Source organism: Poecilia reticulata, chromosome 3, assembly GCF_904066995.2.
Source record: "Poecilia reticulata chromosome 3, P_reticulata-male-v2, whole genome shotgun sequence".
Classification (NCBI taxonomy): Eukaryota; Metazoa; Chordata; class Actinopteri; order Cyprinodontiformes; family Poeciliidae; genus Poecilia; species Poecilia reticulata.
In genome coordinates, this window is record NC_088832.1 from 28,104,144 (window position 1) to 28,128,425 (window position 24,282).

Consider the following 24,282-nt stretch of genomic DNA (forward strand, 5'->3'; position numbering starts at 1 on the left):
ATTATTTTTATTATAAGTAAAATAATTATGACAAAAATAAATAACAATTATTATCATTTCACTTTTTGTTGAAGCCAAGACAAACAAATAATCCAACGTAAATTTATAATAAAATAAAAAACAGCTAAGCATCTAGACAGTAAAAACTACAATATACAATGACATTTACAAATCCGTGCTATTATAAATGGAGAAATTTATGTGTGGCTCAGCTCAATCATTGATAGAAAAAATAATAAATAAGCAAATTAATTAATTAATTAATTAACTGTCAATAAATACATAAGTAATGTTTAAGTACCTCTTCTCCCCATCGCTCATTTGTCTTGACTCTCTCTTGACATTTTTCACCGGAAAACTCTTTCCGGTGAAAATTCTCTTTAATAAATGCATATATGAAATAATGTGTGGATCCCACAGCAACACAGTGACATAAAAATTGAAATTATTCTAAAGTAATGTTACTTTGTTCTGTACTTTAGAAGCGTATATGACCGTATTTAACATTTAACCGTTTCTGTGCCGGTGCCGCACCTGCGCAGAGCGTTCTGATTCTACTTCCGCTGCAAGCACACTGTCACTTATGGGATTTGTAGTTCTCAAGGCTGTGCTTTTAGAACCCCTGTCAAGAAATTCTGACCAGAACGCGTTTTACGCCGTGGGTCGGGACTAGATGATTTGCAAATATACAAAATCCACTTCTTTCTTATGTCAACAGTGTGTCAGACCGAAAAAATGTCGAAACGGCGTTTTTTCGTGCACTACAACAACCAACATCGCCCCTAATGAAAGCGAGGCAGTGTAAACACAACTCCAGGAACATGAAAAGATCGGGTGACAGTGAGGGGGAGAAGAGAAGAAAGGTATTGATAGCGTTTTTCTCCGTTCGGTCTGGCATATTTTTAAGCCCTGTCGCTGGTTGAATATCTAACGCTCCGTATGCGGTGCTGCTGGCTGCATTCTGGAGGCTAGAAAGCTGCGGATGTCAGCGCATACCTCACCTTGCCTGTTTCCTTTATTGTGTTTTTCCATTTTCCCCCTCTCAGTCTGCCACAATGAAGAATTACAGTCACATTGAAAGGGCGGTTTTATCAAGCAGATGAACTGCTGATGTGTGGCTTTAGGTTGCAGGAGCAGGTCTAGACTACACTCCATATTTGTGAAGAAAGACGACATGATGCGAATTAAAACAACACGCAATTATTCGAATATAGATTCACCTCAATTGCAATAAAGTTTTATATATATATAAATACATAACTACCACAAAATCCGAAAACATTTGCATGTTACATTTGGATGTTACACTCGTATGAATGGAATAGAGGAAAAAAAAAAAAAGATGCTAATTGCACTACAATTAGCATCTTCAGCGCAAGAGCTAAAACAAATAGTGAAGTTAGTCATCGGAGTATTTGGGATTTTGGTCAGCTGCCAGGTCAGCAGTCTCCTGCAGCTTTAGGCTTCACTGCTGATGCGTTGGCTTCAGTATCAATTTGATAGTGCAGGACAAACTCGTTCATTCTCAAATAACAAATTACGACCTTTCCTGTTATATATTTAGAGATATTCACTCAATACGTCTTGTTATTCTGTCACTTTGCTGAAGTTACACCTGAATTTCCCCACTGTGGAAGAATAAAGGATATTTCTATTCTATTAAATCTTCGAAATTAGCTTTATGCCAACACAAAGGATTGAATCTAAAAGACTATTACGATGAACTTTACTTTTAAATTATTTTACTTTTAAACTATGTGTTTACGTTCAAAAATAAGACAGGTAAAGCAATCTAAATGCTGAAATTGTGGGATAATTTATGTTCTTCAGTTTATATTGTTGATGAATGAAGGAATAATTTTTTGAACAGTTTGCATGAATGTCAGTTGAAGTTTTTTCAGCCATTATTTTTGCATATGTTAACCCTAGCTGTATCTAATGAACAATAAGATAGCTACTGATGTTCTGGGTTTGTTTACATTAATATGATCAATTCCCAATATATATTTTTAAATAAAAAGCTGTTGGTGAAGGAACAGTCGGCATTGAGGCATTTTGGAAGCCACAGACTTTCCCACAGAGATATAACTAGTATTTGTATCAAGGTATTTTTGTTTTAGTTTTTAAGTTTCAGGAACTCAGAACATGTTCCTTCATATTGTTTCTAGGATTTAAAGTCCTTTCGATGAGGAGAAAATATCACTGTGACTGAAATTTTCTGTGGCTGCCATTTAGCATGGTAAAACATACATATCACGAACCAGTGGTGGATTTAGTCAAAGTTATCTCACTGTGGAAATGCCATTTTTGGTCCATGCCTTCCTATTGGGACTTCTGCGGGGAGACATAGCTGTTGCTTGATGATTATTAGGACGAGACATGGGCCTTTATGAGATTGTTTGATAACCGTGAGTGGAAATTCTAAAGTTTGACTGCATCATGGAACTTACACCAAAAGTTTACTTAGAAACCTAAAACATTATATAATTGGTTTGACATAAAACAGAAAAGCCACAATGATTCATGTCACTATATATGTTACAGATCCACTATTGTTTCCCATATTTTGATCCTGCTTGGTAGACCAAATCAAAATATAGAATAAAAAGACGCTTTGCTTATTGCATAGATTATCATAGAATAAGCAGAAGGCAAGAAAATGCTGTTGTAGGTTTTTTTTTCCCGGCCTGCTGAACTGTAGGGTGGCTTTACTCTCTTTAGCAGGCTCAGAAAACTCTGGGATGGTTATTTGATACTTTCTCTGGCATCCCATTATATGGACTTTAAATTGTTAATCTGCAATGACCCACAATTCTGCACCGTTGCACTTATAGTCTTGCTTCTTACCGTTTGTCTGTCTGTTTCTCCTCCTATCCTCCAACTTGGTGACTGTCTGCTGAGGCACATGTGTTTGGATCATGTTAGACAGCAGTGAAACTATGTAAGACGTGGTTCCTCCTGTTTATGAAAGCAGCCATGGCGGCCAGATGAGCGGCTCAGAGAAGGAACTCATTCCAGCTGGCCCTCCAGGCAGTCGGGCGGCACAGACCTAATGGCTTAGCTTCCTTTCTCTTTAGATAAATAAAAGATTGAGTAAGAGCCAATGTAATTGCAAAATGACTTTATTGTAGTAAAGCAGCCAAAGAAAGAATTGCATGCAGTTTTAACCAGGTTTCGTCGTATCTGTTGTTTTGTAATGACACAGTTAAGAGCAACTTTAGATATTATCTGTTTTTCTTTTTTTATATTAAATCTGTCTGCTGTTCCATTCTGAAAAGGATTAGAGATTATCTTAATGGGTGCTTGTTTATTTAAAGAAACCAACCCTCAGCAAGGTAGTTATGGTTACTTAATTTTTCAATTTTAAATTTTTTGGCAGCTTGTTTTCTTGATTATTTATGAAATAAGTCAAAACAGAATGTGATATGACAGGTTTTGTTGCTCGATTGAGTGAACATGTAGACTATTTGATATAGTTCATAAGTTTTTTGTTTTTTTTCCCCTCGAGCTCCTCAAAGTATCAATTTGAAATAATCATCACAACCACGAAGGACTGTTGGGTTGGTTATAATATTTATATTAGGGCTGAAACGATTAAATGGATTAATCGTGATGAATTGATTATAGAAATAATCGTCAACTAATTTAGCTATTGATTATTTATTAACATGCGTACACAGATTTATAAAAAATACCATTTGCTGAAACAGCGTCAGAGTTGTAATTAAATCAAAACAGCTAAAAAAAGTATACAAGTAGCAGCATTTAAGATAAAAAAAAAAAGTTTGTATCTGTATCTACCAAGAACTCCTCAAGAGGCAGGTTTCATATTTTAATATATTTATAATATTGTACAGAAAGATTTAAGTGGTTAAATGAAAAATCTTCTGAATTGCAAATTTTTTTTTTATTTGATCAATCGATTAATCTTTAAAATAATCAATTAAGAAAATAATTTCTAGTTGCAGCCCCAGTTTATATTATATTTAGCTATTGTATGTCATAGAAGCGGGCTGCACAGTGGCGCAGTTGGTAGAGCTGTTGCCTTGCAGCAAGAAGGTTCTGGGTTCGATTCCCGGCCCCGGTCTTTCTGCATGGAGTTTGCATGTTCTCCCTGTGCATGCGTAGGCTTTCTCCAGGTTCTCCGGTTTCCTCCCACAGTCCAAAAACACGACTGTCAGGTTAATTGGTCTGTCTAAATTGTCCCTAGGTGTGAGTGTGTGTGCATGGTTGTGTGTCCTGTATGTCTCTGTGTTGCCCTGCGACAGACTGGCGACCTGTCCAGGGTGACCCCGCCTCTCGCCCGGAACGTTAGCTGGAGATAAGCACCGGCAACCCCCCCGACCCAACTGAGGGACAAGGGTGTAAAGAAAATGGATGGATGGTTGTCATAGAAGCCTAATGTAGATTTTAGTCAACAAGATGCTAAAGGGAAAGAGTAGAGTGGTAAATGTGAGGTGATTGCAATTGATATTGTCATTGCTGTATTTAAAAATATCACATTTTCATGTTTTCCAAATGATATGCAGCCCTGGTTGTGACCTGAAAGGGGTAATATTTCTTTTACATTATCGCTGCAGCCCCTACTCCCCTCCCACCGCCGTAACGATTCCATTTGGCTTGTAAAGGGCTTTAAAGCATTTCATTATGTTCTATCAGTTTCGTCATCACAGGATGAGTTTCCACTTATGCCTCGGCAAGTGAGAAAACAGCTCTGACCCCGTCCTTTAACCCGATGTTCTTTGATGCAAACTCACCGTATCAGTGTTCTTTGATGCAAGCTCCCCATTTGTACAGTGATGACAAGTATGAAGTGTTGGGTCGAAACAGGAAGCGTGTGTGTGTGTGTGTGTGTGTGTGTGTGTGTGTGTGAGCAGCCGGCTAAGTAATGATCACACGGGGTCACCAGATGTTGTGAGGTCCTGGGCTCAGCCCCAGCCATTGCTTAGATCAGCCTCATTGGTTTGCTCTGGTTGTGGCACCTTGTGCAAGCTGTTTAGGGTATTTAATTTCTAAACACTCATTAAAATGGTTTGTGTTTCCCTTGGTGGGCCTGTTAAATTAACAGCTACTGAGGTAAAAGCTGATTATGTAGCCACACATCCGGACATGGTTAATCAATTCTCCCCTACAAAATGTTAGCTGATGAATTAGTGTAAAGGAAACGATTTATGGCACCTAATGCCAATGTCCTGTCGTGTCAAGGCTGATGTTTTAGCAAGAGAGGGTGTCAGATTTAGCACATTCAGCAGCTTCACGCTCTGCCAGCCATCTTTTCTCCCTCAAAACCTAAACTGCATGCTGCTTCCTCTATTAATGAGCCAGTAATAGAGAAATAGTGTAAGGTAGTGACATAAAACATGGGTATGTGTACCTGAGGCTGGGTAACACATAAGCTCCTATGGAGCCAGATTTACACCTAGGCTCTGTGTAGAATGGTGATGGTGGAACACTTGGCATGGGGGCTCTCAGAGCTTCATCAGACCCCCGCTGGTTGGACTGTATTAAAGCCGGTGCTTAGAAAAATACGGCTGTGGCAGATAATGATACTATTACACTAATGGAGTTGGCAAATGAAGGAGAACCCAGATGCCCTGCTTTATTACCAGAGGGGGTCATTTCCTCGCTGCATTCCTAATGGCCTGAGCACACAGTATTGATCAGGCTATCATGCTACTAATCCTCTACAGAATTACTTATCGCTGCCTAGGTGTCGATCCGCCACATGCCCTGTGCTGGCCTAGTCACTGGGCGGCTGCTATTCGTCCAGTGGGGACCCACTGGGCCACTCACCCAAACATGATTTAGGGCCGAGCAGGGATGGCGCCTGGGAGGTCTTCAACTCTAGGCAGGTACGTTTTGTAAAAAAGAAGGGAGGTAAATGAAACTAACAGCTTTCATTTAATTAAGGAGCAGGCAGTGATGCAGTTCCCTTGTCTTTATGGCCTTGCTGGCCACTGCAGAGCAGAAGAAGCTGTAGTTGGGTGTTGTTTTCCTGTGTTGTACTGTAAATTAGAAACAGGCAGCTCTCTTGCTGTTATCAGCAGCAGAAAGTAATGATCACTGGGGTTAATTTGATGTCCAGCTGCTCCTCTGTGCTTTGTTTCTCTGTTCATTATTTGCTTACACCATAAAACCAAGGAAAATATATTTTTTTAATTATTCATGGTGTGCATCATTTTAACATGACAAGAAATGATATTCTCTGAGATGGTCATTAGTATAAATGAATTGGGGGTCAGGGCTCTTTGCCCAGGGCTTGTGACTTGCTATATTATTGGTCCCTTTACTGGGCCTCTGCGTGCATTATCATCCCCAGGTCACTGGAAGTGTGGCATCCCTGCACATACACACCCTTTTATTCACCTCTGGCCTTGACTAATCAAAGAGTTTACCTTTAGGGGTGCATTTGCACTGTTAGTTAGCATTAGTCCCGTAGCCATAAAGAAGTATTTATACATTTCCATCTGAAACAACCTGTCCTAGCAAGGGAAACGAGCTATTGATCCAGATATTTAGTCATTTCTTTCTGCGTGTGCCATCAATATTGTACAAACATCCATCCATGTGTCTATGTGAGAGTTGACCCTGGCCCTTGCCTCCATTTTTGCTCCCATTGGAGCTCAATGATATACTATTATGAAAAGTAAAATCAATGAATGCATATGAAATTTTGGTGTGTAATATAGTGCTGGCCAAGGGCCCCAGGTCTTTCTATTGATCGACCGTGTGAGTGTTAGAGGGGGCTGATTAGTCTGCCGGTGAGCTTTTCGTCTACATGTCCTTACCTTGTCTTGGTTGTTTGATCTGTGCTCGTATATCTGGATTGACATTTTTACACATCAGTTTGGGTAGTCAAACCATTCTTGAAATGAAATCAGTCATTCAGACACTAAAAGCGCCACAAAACTTCTGATTCCATTAAGCTAATGGAACAAGAAATTCATTTCTACTAACAATATGGACACTGGAAAGTGCTTTAAATGTTGTGAATTTGGAAACCCTAAAAGAGTTGCATTCAATATGGAAAGTCTTAATTTTTCTGCTCTCTATATTTTTTCAATTTCTGGAAATACAACAGTCCAGAAAAACTTAAATCATCCAGAAATACATTGATTAGGTATAAAGTTATGACTACTGTGCTAAATGCAAAAATTAGATTCTTGATAGAGCTGAACATCAAGTGCGACTGGATATATATTAGCGTGCAAGATAGCAACTTGCTTTTTATTAAATTAAGTCAACTGAGTCAAAGCTAAAAAAAGGGGACAGTAAAGCCATTTTGAATAACATTAACAAGGGTTAGAATGTGATAGGTGGTGCTGTGGTGGCACAGGGGCTTGGCACGACCTATTATTAAAGCCTTAGTCCTCGTGTCGGTGGTCATAGGTTCAATTCCTGGCCTGGTAACATTTGCTGCATGTATTCCCCCTCTCTCATTACCCTTTTTCCTGTCTTAACTCCTTTCAAGGTCACTAGAGGCAACAAAAACTTGAAAAAATTAAAATCACTAGAGGCAACAAAAACTTGAAAAAATTAAAATGTGATAGGTAAACATCTTACTATCAAAAGTACTTTGAATACTTTAACTGGATTGTTATGTTTTACAACATAAAAATTGTGTATTCTAAATTTAAAATGCAACAGGCATTTTTAGCGTGTTATTTTTTATTAGGAACAGAAAAACACAAGACTTGTTTGGTTGCTGTTTCTCTTTGTAGTTCTTATGATAGTCTGTTTCCTTTTGTGCAGAGTGCTCCTCTCACTTCTTGTTACCGTTTTTTCTGAGGTTCTTTGTCATCTTTAGGGTTTGTATTTGGTTTTCTGGTTCTTTGGGATGATTTCCAGAGAGCCATTTAAATTCCCTACATACCTCTGTCCTCAGCTGTTTTCACTCAGTAATTAGTCTCATCTGGTCTTTATCCTGGTAATCAGCCTCCCCTGTATAGAGTTAAGGTTTTGCAATGACCCAACCAAAGTCCCAATTTGAATCTGTTGTAGAATCTGTGGGTGGGGCTAAAGGGTGGTAGTAGGGAGGCCTTTGAACCTCACTGACTTTGAGGTCATTGCCAAATATAAATGGCCTTAAACATGCAGAATCGGGTTAACCACTTTGAGGTGGACCTTGTTGCTATGATGCCAAAATTAATTATTTTGTTGATTATAAGAAGTTTGTAATGACATCCATCTATTTTTTTATTTGACACAAACCTCTTGGTTAGAGTAAAATCGTTTATATCTGCCAGACGTTTGGCTAATTATTGGCTTAGCTGTTACACTTCCTGTTTCCTTTTATTCTTTGCAATTTCCTCCTGTAATAAACCCTTCATGCCTCTGGCCCTTGAACTTGTTCAGTTTAGGTTTCTTTCTCTGCTGTAGACTTTAAGCAAGTTTTTTGCATCCGTCCATATGGATAACTGAGTTTGTGGGCATCAATTACCTTTTTCGACTAAAGGTGCATGTAACCAGTAAAATGTGGTTAATCATAATGCAGCAACTGGTCTTCTTTCGCTGTGACATCTTAGAATTGATTAGCCTGGAAAAAACAGCCCCTTATTCTATGCTTTGCTTTGTGCAGTTTCTGGACCCTCAACTGTTGAGAAACAATTGCGTCGACTCTGTTGAAGTTTTACATTATACTTGATTGCTAACATTTGGCCATGTGTGGGAAAATATCTTCACCAAACCCTTCTTTGCAATTGTATTTGTTAGTATTGCCAGGCAGCTGTTTTACAAGGTTGTAGAAGCTTTAACATGGCTAGTTCAAATCGCCTCTAAAGGCTTATGTGTCTGACTGCTCTGTGTGTTGGTGCTGAGACATTACCCACAGATGGCAACGTATTTGCAAACAAGGCAGGAGTATTTATCATGCAAACCGACTGTCCGGTTCAGCTGTTCGGTTCCATGAGGTGACTTCCAATGTGACCTGTTCAAGTAGGGTTCATTTGTCATGCATGTGTCCTTTCACTGGAGAGACATATAATAATCAGTTCAATCAATACATTGTGGTTGCTTATCGGACAAGTACTGAATAAACATGGAAATGACCTGCTCACCTCACACACAGAGGCTAAATTCTCTGAGGGGTCTATTAGCCACTCAAAGCTATGATTCAAGGATTTTTTTTTTTCTCCATTCAGCAGTGTGCCAGTTTTGCTCATGAAAGGATTCCTCTGGAAGAGCTCTCGTTGCTGTTTATTTGTGAGGCGTATTTCCCTTTGTAATGACTCACCTTTCTAATAAAGTAAGAATGCCTGCTGCTATCATCTGGTTTCAATGGAGAGTTTGCAAGCCTTCATTCACAAAACCTGCGGGGGCCAGGTTCACAAGGTGCTGTAAATACAACCTGTTAATTTGTACATCATAAGTTTTTTCTTTTCCATAAATGCGAGCTGTGAAAGTGAGTTCAAAATTCTGCCACACGTCTCTTTTAGCCAAAAGACAGGGTTTGGCATTTCTCTCACAGTGCCTCGCAAATATACCTTTTTTATATTGTATCAGATTACAAAAATACTCAATGGTGTTGTATTGAGGATTTATTTGATATATCAAATGAATGTTGTGCATAATGGTGAAATGCAGGATGGTTTTCAAAATGTTTTCATGTAAAAAGTGAAACATTTGACAAGGAAAGTGGGCATTTATGTATATTCAGCACACTGTACTTAGATACCCCTAAATAAAGTCCAGTGTAACCATTTGCATAACAAAAACAGCAAATCAAGTTAATCTCTGTGTGTTTTAGTCTCAGTAAAATGCATCTATTCTGTGAAGTCATTAGAGAACATTAGTTGTCTAGAAGCATCATGATGGTCAAGGGACAGCCAATACAGATTAGGACATTCACTATTCACTATTATCTTGGTCTACAATAACAATCCTTGTAAAATGTTTTGAAATTTGTGTCTGTAATCTGACAAAATGCAAAAAAAGTTTAAGGGTGTGAGTAGTTGCTCATAGCGCTTTTTGTCTGCCTTCTGGTTACAGACTTTCACCTATAAAATGTTAACTACTTTCTCATTTTGAAAGTCATTATTAGAGTGGGAAAAAAAGAAGCTTCCAAGAAACTTCCAGGGTTGTTTGGCTTTTCTGGATTGTTTTTGGACCTTTGTGTATTGCTCATTTCAGAATCTACTCGGAAACAAGTCTTTGAGGGGTGTCTGCTCACTTCAGGTGGTCTGTTCATGTCTCAGTGATTTCTTCTCGGAGCCCCCCGTGTGTTTTTTTCTTCATCAGTCTAACTTTTTCTTGCATATGCGAAAGAGCCAACGACAGTTTGACTGGCATGCTGTCAGACAGGTGATGCCTTTCCAGTGGTGGAGCATCAGCCCTTTCCTGAGAGCTTGTATGCGCGAGAGTGTGTAGAAAAAGTGGGGGTATTGTCAGGACGTGACCGGCACACTTTGCATGTTCTCCTCGAGACAGGTGCTTCTGGGCGAGCACTGGTGCATGACAGTTGCCTTTCATCGCTGTCTTCTCTACACTTAACCCCTGACCAGCGCTCCCTTCTTCCTCTTGCTCGTCGTCTTCTTTGCCTTCTTCTTCCCTGCCATTTTTCTCCATGTCTGACCTCTTATCCCGACGCTTCCCTCCGCCGTCCTAAGTGATGGACTGGGAAAGCTAGGAGGCAGCTCGCATTTTGTATGTGTTGGTGAGGAGGTACGGCAGGCTTGTCACAAGCCTAATGCTGTCAGGCCTCGGGAAAATTCAGCTGTCCAGACCAAGCTGCACAAACACCCTCTCATTTCCACCCGCCTTTACACCCTCACTTTTTGTTCAGCAGTCCGTAATTCCATCCACAGGCGCTGTCAAGCACTTGATCAAACGTGCATAAAGAAAGGAGCCCCTTGGCTGATTCCCATCCCCTCTCTTCCTATCATAATGTAGGCAGATTTTCCCTCCTCTGCCTGTTTCTTCAGCACTGTTTATTCAGATGAGCCTGTCTGGGGGGCAGCAGGTCACATCCACTTGCCTGGCTAAAAAGATCCTGAATTGAGGGCTGTCTCCTGTGAGATGAAGAGAGAAAAAACACAAGCAGGGGTTAGGCAGGGCTGCGGAGCGGTCATGTCAGTTCTGTTTTTGGACTGCTTGGTTGTGTGTGTGCGTGTGTGTTTTTGTGCGTGTGTGAATGCCATAGTGGAGTAAGGGTTAGGGAGCTTGAGGGTTCACTTGTCAACCCTTGTGTCATGCTTGCCCTGGCCTTGCTGTGTAGAGGGCATCCACTGTCATTTGTTTCAGGACTGTTTGAAGTGGAGTGAGCCACAGAAGCATAAAAACTAGTCAGGAGTTTGTGAGCTCTCAGGTGCCCCGATGTACTGCATAGTCGTTTAAAAGTGCAAATACCTGCTGGAAAAAGTGACACCAAAGTTTGACTTTTATCGTGGATGCACACTTACCACCTTCTTTATATGACACACCTGTTCAGCTGCTTGCTGCTTAACACTAACTGGAGCCAATCACCTGGTAACAGCTCAATGCGTTTAGAGATCTGCAGAAGATGATGACTTGATGAAGTTCGAACAAAGCATGAGAACGGGGAAGAAACTTGGCATGGCAAGTGACTGAACATGGCATGATTGTTAGTACCAGACGGGCTGATTGGAATATTTCAGAAACTGCTGATCTACTTGGATTGTTCAAAAATAACAACTAACACTTGTTACAACCAACATCTAAAAAACATCTTTGAATGCACAAAATAAAATAAAAAATCTAAAAAAAGATACCCTAATCAAATGAGCGTCATTCAGACAGTAGTCCATAATTTGGGGTTTCACTGGAGATGGGCTTCATCCCTCCATACATCACCCATCAAGAATGAGCGGGCATGAACAGTGAACTGATGAAGGGATGTTTGTTTTATACTACAATTTTATCTGTAGTCAATATCTTTGAGGAATTTTTCCGAAACCTTGTTGAATATTTGCTATTAGTTTTAAGAGTTCAGGCAATTTTGACAAGAAGCGGATCAGATTTACAGCTGACAGGGAGCACCTAATAAACTGGCCTGTTTACATCCCATCTTAACTGTGTTTATAGAAGCAAAATATTTTTCATTGTTTTCTGCTGTGAAAAGTTAATGTGTTGATTTCTGTTGTTAGTCCTTGAGCTTCATCATTTGGATTAAAGTCATTCTTGAGGCCAGTTCCAGAGAAATACACCCTAAGCTTCTGGTTTTCTTATACCTATTCTAAACTTCTGAGCTTTTTGAAGTTTTTTTTTTCCAGTGTGTGTGATCTGCATTTGTGTTTGCCATTGCAGGTTTGTATGCGTCTTTCATGTGACATACATCTCCTACATTCTTCCCACCATAGGGGGAAAAAAAAGTACAAAACAAAAAACCCCCAAGTGGTTAAGACCCCTTAACTTGTTGTTTGAGTGTCAGTGAAGACAGGAGTGCCAGGCATGCTGTGAGCTTAATCCAACAACAGCCTGTCTGCCACACTGTTGAGGTGCTATCGGCGAGCGAGTGGACCCCTTCGTCGCAGCTATTGTCATATACACGGGGCATTGTCACTTATGAGATGGACTCATGTAAATGCGATGACAGGCTAGTGTCTCAGCTGACTGACAGCGCAGAGGGATTGGGGTAATCTGAGTGACTGATTTGAGGCGTGCGCCGACTCGCCTGTCCCCGTAACTCCTAAGAAATAGACAGCTTGAGCAGAGTTATCTGTGTTTGTAAGTCCTTCTGCTGCACTGGGATGACAATGGGGATTAGTGCCAAGGTTCTTTAAACTGTTTTATTTTTTTATTTTACTTTTGGGAGGAGGGTAGGGGGAGCCTTATCGGTGTCTTGGCAGGATGCTGCCGCAGCCAGCTTTTCTTGACTGTCAATTAAAGAGGGGATCATTAACTTCAAGGGTATAAATGTTCTAACACTGGTATTACGTTGGGAAGCTAAGTCGCTGACAGATGTTCTAACTTTAATTCTCCACTTGTTTTTTTGTCCTTTAATTAATTTATGTATCACTATTTGGGTTTTAAATATTTTTTTCTCCTGTCTGCTCTTTGTTAGACTGTAATCTCAGTTTCCATGCTAGTCGCAAAGACGATTGGGCTTTGTCACTCGCCTGTGTTTCTCATAGGGTTCAATCAGCTAATGCATTCAATATCATCCAAACTGAAAGGTAAACAGTATCTAATGTGTTCCTCCACCGCCTCGGTGCAGCCTGAAGGCATTGGGCGGATGGAGCACAGAATGCACGCCTCTACTTCCCCAGGCTTTTCAGGGGGACCCAGGCACCTGGAATGGTGCTTGATGAAAACAAAACGAGCTCAGCTTGTACCTCTGTACATGCACGGTTGTTCGGAAGGTAAACAATAGTATCGTGCTACTTTGGGGTTTTGCCTTTGCAAGCTTTAGTTGGCGGTTGTGAAGTATCTGTGTGACAGCTGCGGTTTAGGTTCTCAGGCGCAGAGCTGCAGCGGGACACTATAAGGAAGGTGTGTGCTGATGGTAGCTACATGGAGATCGAAGGGAAACCATAGGCGGAGAGACGTTAAGGGGAGTAGGAGAGAGACAGTCGACAGAGACTGCTAATGGGCAAAGTCTCTTCATCCACCGCCACTGCCATCACCGCTGCCACCCCGCTCTTTTATGACAGCTCTTTTTCTTTGTTCTACCCGTCGGCCCACTCTCTGCTGGGGATTCGTGACAAGTTTTCGCCGGCTGATCAAACGTTACGGTGACACCTGATTAGGATATAGCGCATGTTTACAGTTGTGCATGGCGAGGACACCCCCTCCGTCTTTTTCCAGACAACAAGGGAGACTTCACCTTGACTAATTAAATTTGCACCTGCAACACCAGCTGTGACAGGCACTGTAGGGCTGCATTTATTTATGTCACTCTATACATACTTCCTGTGACGTTTACGGAGGCTGAGTTTTCATGAGTTCATCTGTTTGCTGTCAGCGGGGGTTCCTCCGATGATTGTCTTCATTCTGTCTATGTCTTTTGGGATGTTGGAGGTGTGGGGGTGGATTAGTCTTCTGCCATCCAGGCAGGTGATTGCACCGGACGTTGTGGTACCAGGAAATCCTGAAGTGTAATGTGACGGCTTTACTTTACCGTTACTTGTGTATTGAGTCAAAAATTATCTAATTGTTTTCAGTTTTTGTGATGTTTCTGTTTGCTTTTCATCTAGTATTAAAACCAGAACATACGGTGACAAATTTACTTGGACCTTTTAAAGAGAAAATTGAAAATCAATTTTTTTCAAAGTTGGGTGCAATATTGTAAAGATCTCAGTGTTTAAGTTACACAAATTTCATGTTCCTGGGTCAGTCTGTGTATATTCAGTCATGCATTAATGCACATACACGCTCCGTTTGTGCTCGTACATGATCTGCCTTTCAGAGCGTGCATGTATCTATCTAAATCAGTGTTAAGAATATAAAAGGCCACAGCAGAAGCGAGCAGGACATCAGTCACCCGGCAGCCGAAGACAGGGCCCTGATAATTTGCGACTCTACCCCCTATCTCAGCCTCCACTCTGCCTCCCCAGCCTCAAATTGACCAAGCTCGACTGCTGGTCATGCTGTATTACATGGGTTAGATGAAGTAATTATTTCTAGGCCACTGACTACAAGCAAGATTAATAGTTTTTGAAACGGCCATAATGGAGGGCTGACCTGCCGTGACATAAGCATTATTTCAAGCTCACCTCCACTCCCATCCCTCTCACCTCTGGGTACCAGCAGAGTGTGATTTATACCTGAGCTAATGAGGGAAGGGGACCTAGGAGCTTGGGGCTGCTGGCCTACCATTGCAGTGTTACCGGCTCACTTAGACAACTGTACTGCTCAGACAACATGGTCACCTCAACATAGGTGACTGATTGCTTGCTTGATCGACTCTTTGGATTAGATATAATTAAGCAATAACCATTTTAATTATAAATAAATCTATACGTTATGTTGACGGTTTAATTGAGACTTGATTGACATTTGCTTTTCTTTGGAGTGGATGGTTTGCTTGTATATAGGCATCTCATTAAATTACAAATTACTTAAAAATGTTTTTTTTCCAAAAAGCAGTGATGTATTTGATGATGACTCCATGTATCTTAAAAAAACAAATGTAGGTTTTAAATATGTAGAGTAATACATAACATCAGTGAAAGCAGGAATTTTAAAACCAAAGTGTCCAACCTAATAAACAAATTACCAAATTACCAACCACTCAATACCTTAAGTTGGCTCCTTTTCAGTGCATTATTGTACGGAGGTAGAGTGGTACTGCTGAGATGCTAAGGAACCCTTCGAGCCTTCAGCTAATCTGCAATGTTCAGTCTACTATCTTTCTTCATAGCAGTTTTTAGGCCATTCAACCACAGTAATATGGTCATTAACTCAGGTTGCCATACCTTTGTCAGAATGGGTGACATACAAGTCCTGGTGAGACAATGAACTCGGCATATGTCCATAAAGCTTGTCAGTCTGTCCTGGTAGATTGCTATATCGACCTTAAACACAGTGGAGCAACATCAGCAGACATGGCTCTAAAAAAAAAAAAAAAAAACGACTGACTGTGAAAACTTTATGCTGAACACAAATACCTTGGCTTTTGCTGCCTCTCCGTTCTTCCCTCAGACTCTGTTACCTTGATTTCCGAACGAGATGCAAAGACGGAGATGCGAAGACGTACTTTCATCTGAAAGAGAACTTTGGACCACTTAGCAGTAGACAAATTGATTTTATTTTTAGTTCATCTGTTGTTCAGGAGTTGAAGCTCATGTCCTGTACGTATATGAAGGACTTTCAAGCACTGGGTTCAGCTACAGTCTACGCCTTGTAAACCTCTAACAAACCTCAAAGGCCTTTGCTTCGCAATACTGAAACGGTACCTGTTGCTTGTGCAACTTATGGTCAACCTTTATATTAGTTTGCATTTATACAACACTTTTTGCCGTTAAGTGTTACTGTTGTTTTTTTTTTTTTTTATTGGGTTACATTTATACTACACATTTAATACAATTGCTAATTTATTGACATGCATTTGTAATACTGAATCCTTTTGCCTCACCCTTTACTCTGTTGTGCCTGTTAGATCAGAAAAGTCAGAGAGCTGTCACTAGGTGGCACTTGGACATCACGATATCAGGTGTGCCCCCCTCCTTCCTCACCCCCCTTTTCATTTCAACATCCTCTTCTTTTTGCCTCTTTGTTGCCATCTTCACTTCCTCCCTCTCCTCTATGCTAAGTACACCTTAGATGTCAGGATGTTTTATTTTTATTGGATGAGGGGCAGCGTGTAATGCGTTCACCTCGATTCCAGCCAGCTGTTAAATGCCGCGTAACATGGTCTGGCCAGGCTCCGCCCCGTTAACCCCTCGGATTGGCTGCAATAATTAGCAGAAGTGAACAGTAACTATGGTGCCCAGCGAGTGGTAGCGACAGCTTGCTACCCCTTCACACAGTGCAAACGTGAGCTTTAGTGACTTGGCTCTGGCCCAGCTTGCCCACGTCCCTCCTGACTTGTGACATGTTTCCGAGCTTTAATATTAACTCCCAAACTAAATGCATGCATGCAGTGTGACATCTGCAATTACATTTTCAAATGACTGGGTTCTAGACCTCCAGAATGTTAATCAGTCACCATTCTGGCTACTGTGAAGTGTGAAAAGGATTAAGATGTTCAATTCCTAGTAGAATATTTGCCTTTGTACAGAATGAGTGAGAGAAAAATAAATATGGAGAAGAGGCAGCTCTTCATGCAAGACAAGTGCCATCTGCTACACTTCTGGATTTTACTAATGCCATTACAATAAACTTATCTACTGCTGGATTCCAAGAAGATAGTCTGGGTGTTGCGTAAACAGACAAGTATGATATTCACCCCTTAATTTGATATTAATCTCAGGTCGCATCATAATGCCAGTTTATCTGGGTCAAAGATTACATGAGATGGGATTAGACCTGTCCTAGATGTGCAGTCGACATCTGTTTTGAGCCATATGTTTTTCTAGTGGTTTAGGATTAAAACTTGGACTATTGCACTTGCTTTGTAATACGACTCTATGCTAAAATGTGATTCAATAAATAGGGCAACAGATAATTCAAGAGTTGATCCAACTTATTTTGGAAAAAACATAGTTGTAAATTTTCGAAAAGTTAAAGGTGTAGAAGGCCTGTTCGTGGAAAACTGAAACAGATTGGTGGCTTTCTTTGGTATTTGTGAGCTTCATTGATGTATTTTTGTTCTAAAATGATGCATTTTGTCTTTAAATTGTTTCATCAAACAACACACTGTATCAAATCTAAAGGTTAGCATAAGGTGATAATAAACGACATGATAATGGTCACAGCTGCCAGCCAATTATACACAACTCCCATGTCTTAGCCCCTTGTTTACCCTTGACTCCCAACCATTTTGGGTTGGATTGAGCGTCATTCTTTATCCCAGCTGAAATGCCAGACTCGGTAGTGTCAGAAGATGATCTAATACGGAGCAGAAAGGACACAGAGCTGAGAAATCACCGTCATCTGGAATGGTTGCTTGTCACACGATGGGTTTGATCAGCGCATGCGGCTGTACGCAGAGCCGGGTCTTTGCTCTGTCTAACAGTGGTACCGGATTAGAGGCACAAGCCACTTTTACTGTGATCAGTCACTCATTCATGGAGACACGCGGCAGGACTGAAATCCTCCTTGCGCACTTCATCCACATTATGTACAAGCTCCTTCGTCGTCAAGCCTACTGTATGGAAATGAGAAACACTGCTGTTGACAATGATAGCACATGTTTTCAGACGTTTCTGTTCTGTTACTGGCAGCGTGCAGCTGTAGTAACACCTTCAGAGCTGCCTTGGAGTAAGATACAATACCGAGATGCTTCAGCCTATATAGCTGCTTGACCTGCCTGAATCCCAGTGATCTGTGACATGTTGAGACAATGGCAGCGAGTGTGAAGAGTCTGGCCTTACACCCCTCAGACATTGTGTATCGCTAAGTGCTATTGAATTGTTTACTGTCACAAATCACAAACCTTACAATGACCAAGTCTGACTGCTGCACACCCAGTCACCACCCTGAGTGATGTGCAGGTCCGATGGACTCTGAGGAGCGTAGCGCCAGCCTCTGGAGCGGGGCATTTTAAACGCTCCACCTGGTTATTGATCACTTCTGCCTCGCTGAGCCATGCCTAGCAAAGGTAACAGAGAAACACTGAGTTTAAAAGTAGGCAAGACGCAGAGAGGAAGGGTATTCTGGTGGCCTTGGTCCTGTGGACCTCTGGTTTGTCCTTGACACTGCCTGTGGGACTGGCCTTGAGGACGCTTCTTGTCCTCGTTGTAAGCCCGACATCCAGCCCCTACAGTTAGCTCACCCTCCCCATGGGCCAGGCTGCACTTTGCACAGCCATATTGATTTTTTTGGAGGGCCAGGGAAAGTGTGGCTGGATGGCGAGAGTGAAAGAGGGAGGGGGGGAATGGAGAAATCAAGGGAGCTCTCTAAAGCACTGACTTCTCCTTGACTGCACCTCGAGACGCGACAACCCTGTTAGAACAACTCAGTGGCCCTGGTGCTCCGCTGAAAACTGCTAATCACAGTCTTTCAATCAAACGCTCTTCTGCCTCTCCTCTCTTTCCTCCCTCCATCCTCTCACTCCTCACCCTCACTGAACTGGACCCAGCCGGAATATCAAGGGACTGTATCTGCATTAAAACGGGCCTTTCCAGGTGGAAAACAGCTGACCTCAAGCAAGTTGTAATTTGAAGGTGAAAACTAAAAAGCTTTCCTCGATCGACATAATCTTAATGGAAACATTATGGCCTGGCCGCAAACTAACAATTAGGGTAAAATGGGTATTAGCAGTCCTAGCCAAACGGTTCATTCACATTTTGTCTCTTTGAGGAGGAATGCTACTGGGTTGAATCCTGGAGAGGCTAGAAAACTAAACAAGCCCTTCGAAAAATGTTTTCTGCCAGCGTGAGTCACATGGAAGGATAAGGGTTGTTTTATTGTTCACAGGAACTCTTTAGATGTAGTGCAGCTTTCTTCGTGTGAAATACTTTGAGGGAGAGCGTATGTTTCCGATAAAGAACATGCTCAGTCAATCTTTCCCGGATAAATAAAAAAAAAGTTGGGTATGCCATACATCAACAGATCTCTTAAATCCCTTTATTTTCCTTCTCTTCTTTCCTTCTATTCTTCTCTCCAGATTTGACACTTGCTAAAGGTCAGAGAAGCATCTTTCCCCCCTCCTTTGAGGTGTAGATAAGTGTGAAATAGATGTTGACACCGCAGACACATTGAAAAGCACTTAAAGCGAGTGGCCATGTGCCAACCTGTCTGAGTCTGGCTTTGTGCATTTGTAAATACTTTTGAATGATTGATCTGGAAACCTGGGTCTTTCTGTAAGTCTGGCAGGTGCATCGAAAACGATGGAAAGTCCAAAAAGACAGATGAGGCCTGATGCTTCCTTCCCTCTCACCACGCTCTCTCCAGCTGTCAGAATTAGTAGTAGCCCAAGTAAAAAAATGGAAAGTAAACATAAAGATGAATAGGACAAGACATGTGTGGTAGCATAGCCATAGTAGACGCAGTAGATACTTGGTATAAACAGTATTTCAGCTTTTCTACAATACTGTAATTTAGCAGATTTTCCAGTTAAGTATACCTGGAAACTTGATTTTCTGTATAAAAAAACAATGCAAATTAGATTAAACACATTTTTATTGCATATAATATAATATATGTTCATTGGACATGACTGAGACAAAAAATAATCTGCAAATCAAAATAAGAACCAATATAAAACCCATCTGGTTTAAAATGTGCTAAAGTTAACCGTATTTACCTCTAAAAATACATTAGATTACATAACTTATTTCTGTTTTACTTGCAAAAATTAAACAGTGTTTAGTTCAACTGTTTTATTCTGTCAAAATGTTTTATTTATTGGACATAAATGATATCAAATACAATTTTTTGTTTACACTTTTCCATTTCTTAATTCACCAACTCTAGTTTAAAAGCGGAGGGGCCTTCTGGATCAGAACTGTCTGGTGCAGCTTTTTGCAGGTGTTTCAATAGAAGTTCCCTTCACATTTTGATGTATGACCCATACGCTCGTAAGGCGTCCATGTTTCTACTTGTGTGTGTGGCAGAGTAAGTTATCCTGCAGGTGTGACTGGTAGACGGATGTGAAGTGTGGTCACATCGTGTGGGTGTGTGTGCACACCTAATTAATGGCCGGCAGTGCCCCCCCCCCACCACTCTGGTAATGTGTTCAGATCAGTGTTATAAACAGGACGTGAAAGGTCTGCCCAGCGTCGTCTTTTTAAACGACCAGCCTCTTGTTCCGGTAGATGGATGGAAGTGGTCTGATATTAATGATCACGTCTCCTGCTGCCCTGTCGCGAGGCGAAATCAACGACACAGCGTTCAGCCTCCAACAACAATTAGCAGACTGGAGCCCGCCTGTCTACCATTTGTCATCGCTCGGGCCACCTGGGCACCCCCCTCTGAACACATGCTGAACATGTCTGTCAATATATACAGAATGATGTCTGATTTGAAAAAGTATGCAGTGCTTAATGGCAGACCTACTCTTATTTCTTGGGATATTAATCTTTTCCCCTTGCTTGTTGCTAATCAGAAATTGGCATCAGATATACAAAACGGTCACTGAATCTCATGAGTTCAGCATAACCCGAAGTCTTATATACAATACCTGTTGTGTTTCTGAGAAAAGTTGAATGATAAGCTGCATAACATTTGACATATTTTGTTTGTGCAAGTTTGAATGGGGTGCAAGTTTGAATGGGGTGACTTGCATAAAACATTCCCTGCAGATGTAAACTAGGCCTACACGCTGAATAGAATCTGTAAATGCATTGCAAGACAAAACACATTGTCTCCAAAAATTTACATTTTAACAAGGAAGTTGCCGGAAACAAACTTTTTTAAGATATTTCCAGCAACATCCTGCTGACTGCCCTTTGGCTCTCATAGTCCCTATTTAAATTCAGTTTCTGCTCTGTGAACAAAGGTATAAAGTGAAGGGGTTACACATTACCAACACCCCCATGCTGAGGTCAGCTCCCACACATTCCAGTTATCCATTTACCAGTCTGCCCTGTTAGCCATCTCACTGGGTCGCCATTTTCACTCTGCTAGTCCTTCTTGGTTGGTTTTAGAGAGACACGCATTAAAAGAATACAGTTTTAAAGTTTGGTCAGGTGTCTTGCAAATGTTTTTGTACTGCTTAAACACTTTATAACGTATTTAAACTACAAAAAATATTGTCAAAATACATTTAATTAAATTGATAAAATGTGAAAAAGGTCAAGGATTTTGCAGTTTGCAGACGAATTGAGACGGCAGATCTTTGTGGAGATGAAATGACTTCCATTACCTGAAGAGCATTTGGCATTTGATCGAACTGCGTTCTGTTTTTTTGCGCGCATGTTTTCTCCAGGTTTTTGTTATTTTAAAGTTTAATACAAGTCTTCTATAGATGTTATGTCCATCACGCATACAAACACAAAGCATCTGACAGACCAGGCACACCCTGCATCTGCGCTCCGTGTTGCTTCACATGAGGATCCTACATTCTTCGACCTGTTGCCAAATGGTGCGAGGAGGAAGCTGCTTTGATGCTCACAGGCAGCCTGTCTTTCTGAATTTGACATTTTACAGCCAACTAGTCAAACTTGATGATCCACCATTACTTTTGAACCAAGTGATCCCTTCTGAAACTGGTGTCTAACAAATACCAGTAACTTGCTGTTTAAACACAGCGGTCCGTTGCAAAGCCATCTCTAAAGACGTCATACCTGTTACTGGGGGACCGAAAGAAGACACTTGGGAAGATGGTGAAAAAATTGCCAGAGTGCCAGTCAATTTGACCAACACAGAATTAACAGCAGAGCATCAAAGTAGACATTAAAATGGTTGTGTTTACCAAAAATTATTAAGGCAAATATAATTAGTTTGATCCTTTACTAGCCCAATTTGCAACTTGTTGTTGGACACAGCAATTAAAGGGGCGGGACATTGAGAAGTAGGAAAGGGTAAAACGCTATTGCTTTGTCCGTGCTTCACGATGCATTAGCCAAGTCATGGTAAGTCCACCAGGAAGTGGGTGTCCTCTGTCAGTATTTGTACCAAACACAGTTTTTCTTATCCCAGTAGCCTTTCCGAGGCAGACAAAAGTCACACTGAAGGTGTTTTTATCCCTGCAGCTGTGCAGTTATCTGGCTATTCTGAGCTATTGATGCTAAGCACCGGACATTAATCTACTTTGTGAGGATCACTTTGAAGAAAGTGTCCACTGGGGTGTCACAGATGTGAAATAAATGAAATTATTAAATATATGGTACACAGTATGATATCTTTTATAGGCCAAGATCAAAGCAAACCAATTGAGTTCTATTCTACCTAATATGTTTTTCTGTGATAAACAGTCCGGCTGAAGGAATAATCCTATCAAGGAAGGGAGAGATTAAAAAAAAAAAAAAAAGCATCAGATATATCACTTAGCACAGACGGTTTGCACTGCTCCCATGAAGCACCCGCGTTACAGTATTATAGAAATTGGTAATCTTGTTTCTTGGATCTGAGTTGAAACGCAGACCTTTTTTCGCACCTTGTGACTTCTTTTCTCCCCCCCTTTTAGAATCAGTAGCAGACATGCAGACAGGAAGACAGACACAGCAGCTCTCTAATGCTGTGAGAGTCCATCTGCCTCAGAGGGCTCCGGTAACTTCCTGTCTTTGGCTTTTTTCCATGGAATTTCGTAGCAGGCCGATGTATTTGACATGTTTGTGACAGCTTTGGTTGTGCGCGTTTCAGGCTGAGGCATCACGCTCGCAACCCCAGCAGTGCATTATTCAGAGAACTCATAAATGTGTGTGTGGGTCTATAGGAGTCTCTTTCTTTGCTCGACAAAAGATGAAGCCGGCTAGAAGTATATTTCTTATAAATACGTTAAAAAGCATGCGAATGAGAAGATATGGATTTGACCAAACACATGGCTGCAATCATAGACAAACACACATACAAGAGTCGACCGGAGTCTCACCTTGATATCTTCAGCCTCTGTCATGGGTTATACTTTGACACCAATGAATGCGCGTCAGGTTGTCAATTTCTTCCAAAAGCCTTTGAATGCAGCCTGGTCATGAATAGTGTATGTTGTTTTGTTTTTTTAGGTTCCAACTGTCTGCAGGTCTGTTTTTGTTTGTTCCAGAATAAGTTGGAAGGCCTGTATGCTCTCATGCATCCTTTAAGAAAACTTCCAGCAGGTGTTGTGTTGTTTAGCCTAAGGTGAGGATTCAGCCCTGAAGGTAAATTCGTCCAGCCGCCTTAAACCAGATGCCCTCCCGTTTCCTTGGCCTCCATTATCGGGATCTTTTCTTTTTCACCCTCTTCTGTCTTTAATGTTCAAATCCTTCCCTGTTTGCCCTGGTTCTGATCCCTCTCTCCCTTAAATCGGGACACACAGCTTTTTATAACCGCACTGTAATGTTTACGAGCAAGACGTTTTATTTCACTCTTAAAACTCAGGAAATATTTTGGCAGCTGTCTCCCGTATTCCCTGCAGCGTGCCACATAAGGTCTTTGGCATTATTAGTGAAGGCAAAATGTTGGACGCATGCTGTAAATGTCGCTAAAATATACACACGGCCTTTTTTCCCCTAAACTGTTACAAATGTTTGGTTGTTGAAGAGCACGCCATTCATCTTTAAAGATGTAAAAAGTCAGTGGTGTGCCGGTGACATTTCACCTCACTGCTGCAGGAACACCACGCAGAGTGTGTGTGCACCTGTGGAGAGTGATTGTCTACATATGCACACAGATGCGGTGCTGCTGTGCACATGTATCCTCCTCCTGTGAGAGAAGAAGAAAGGCAGAGAATTATTATTTGGGTCAGCAGTATTTTGTGCCGGTTGCCGTTTGATTTTCGGATCAGAATGGAATGTAGCCCCCTTGAACACGTTTTACTCGAAAGGTTCATGTCCGGTACGGCGGTGGGCATAGACCAACGAAAAGCCCCTCTTCATTTATTAACCCCAATGGTAAAATGTGTAAAAACAAATATGTTTTTATGGACTTAATCTAAAATACATCAGACTTTTAATCTTTGTGGGGGTTCGGGGAGGGGGGTTCAGTGGGAACTTCTTAACAACTTTGCAAAAAAATGCTATCTTGCTTCACTGATAGCATTTCACAGGGTCAGACGAGGATTTTGGTACATTCCTCATTTTACACACTTTTTCTAGATCATCCAAAACCCTGGGTGCTCTTTAATTCCGTCTTCTCTGCTCTCTG

At 41.2% G+C, this 24,282-nt stretch overlaps 1 protein-coding gene across 2 annotated transcripts in view; it reads left to right on the plus strand.

Moving 5' to 3' along the window:
* The first annotated feature begins 641 nt into the window (after nucleotides 1-641).
* Nucleotides 642-24,282, plus strand: part of fto (FTO alpha-ketoglutarate dependent dioxygenase) — a 137,519-nt gene continuing 113,878 nt past the window's right edge. Inside the window, exon 1 of one of the 2 annotated variants that reach the window (XM_081605403.1) lies at nucleotides 642-863. In XM_081605403.1, coding sequence (XP_081461529.1) covers nucleotides 786-863 — 78 coding nt within the window. In that variant the 5' untranslated portion in view covers nucleotides 642-785. The remainder of the gene's footprint in view (nucleotides 864-24,282) is intronic. The other variant, XM_008405567.3, reaches the window with a different exon arrangement.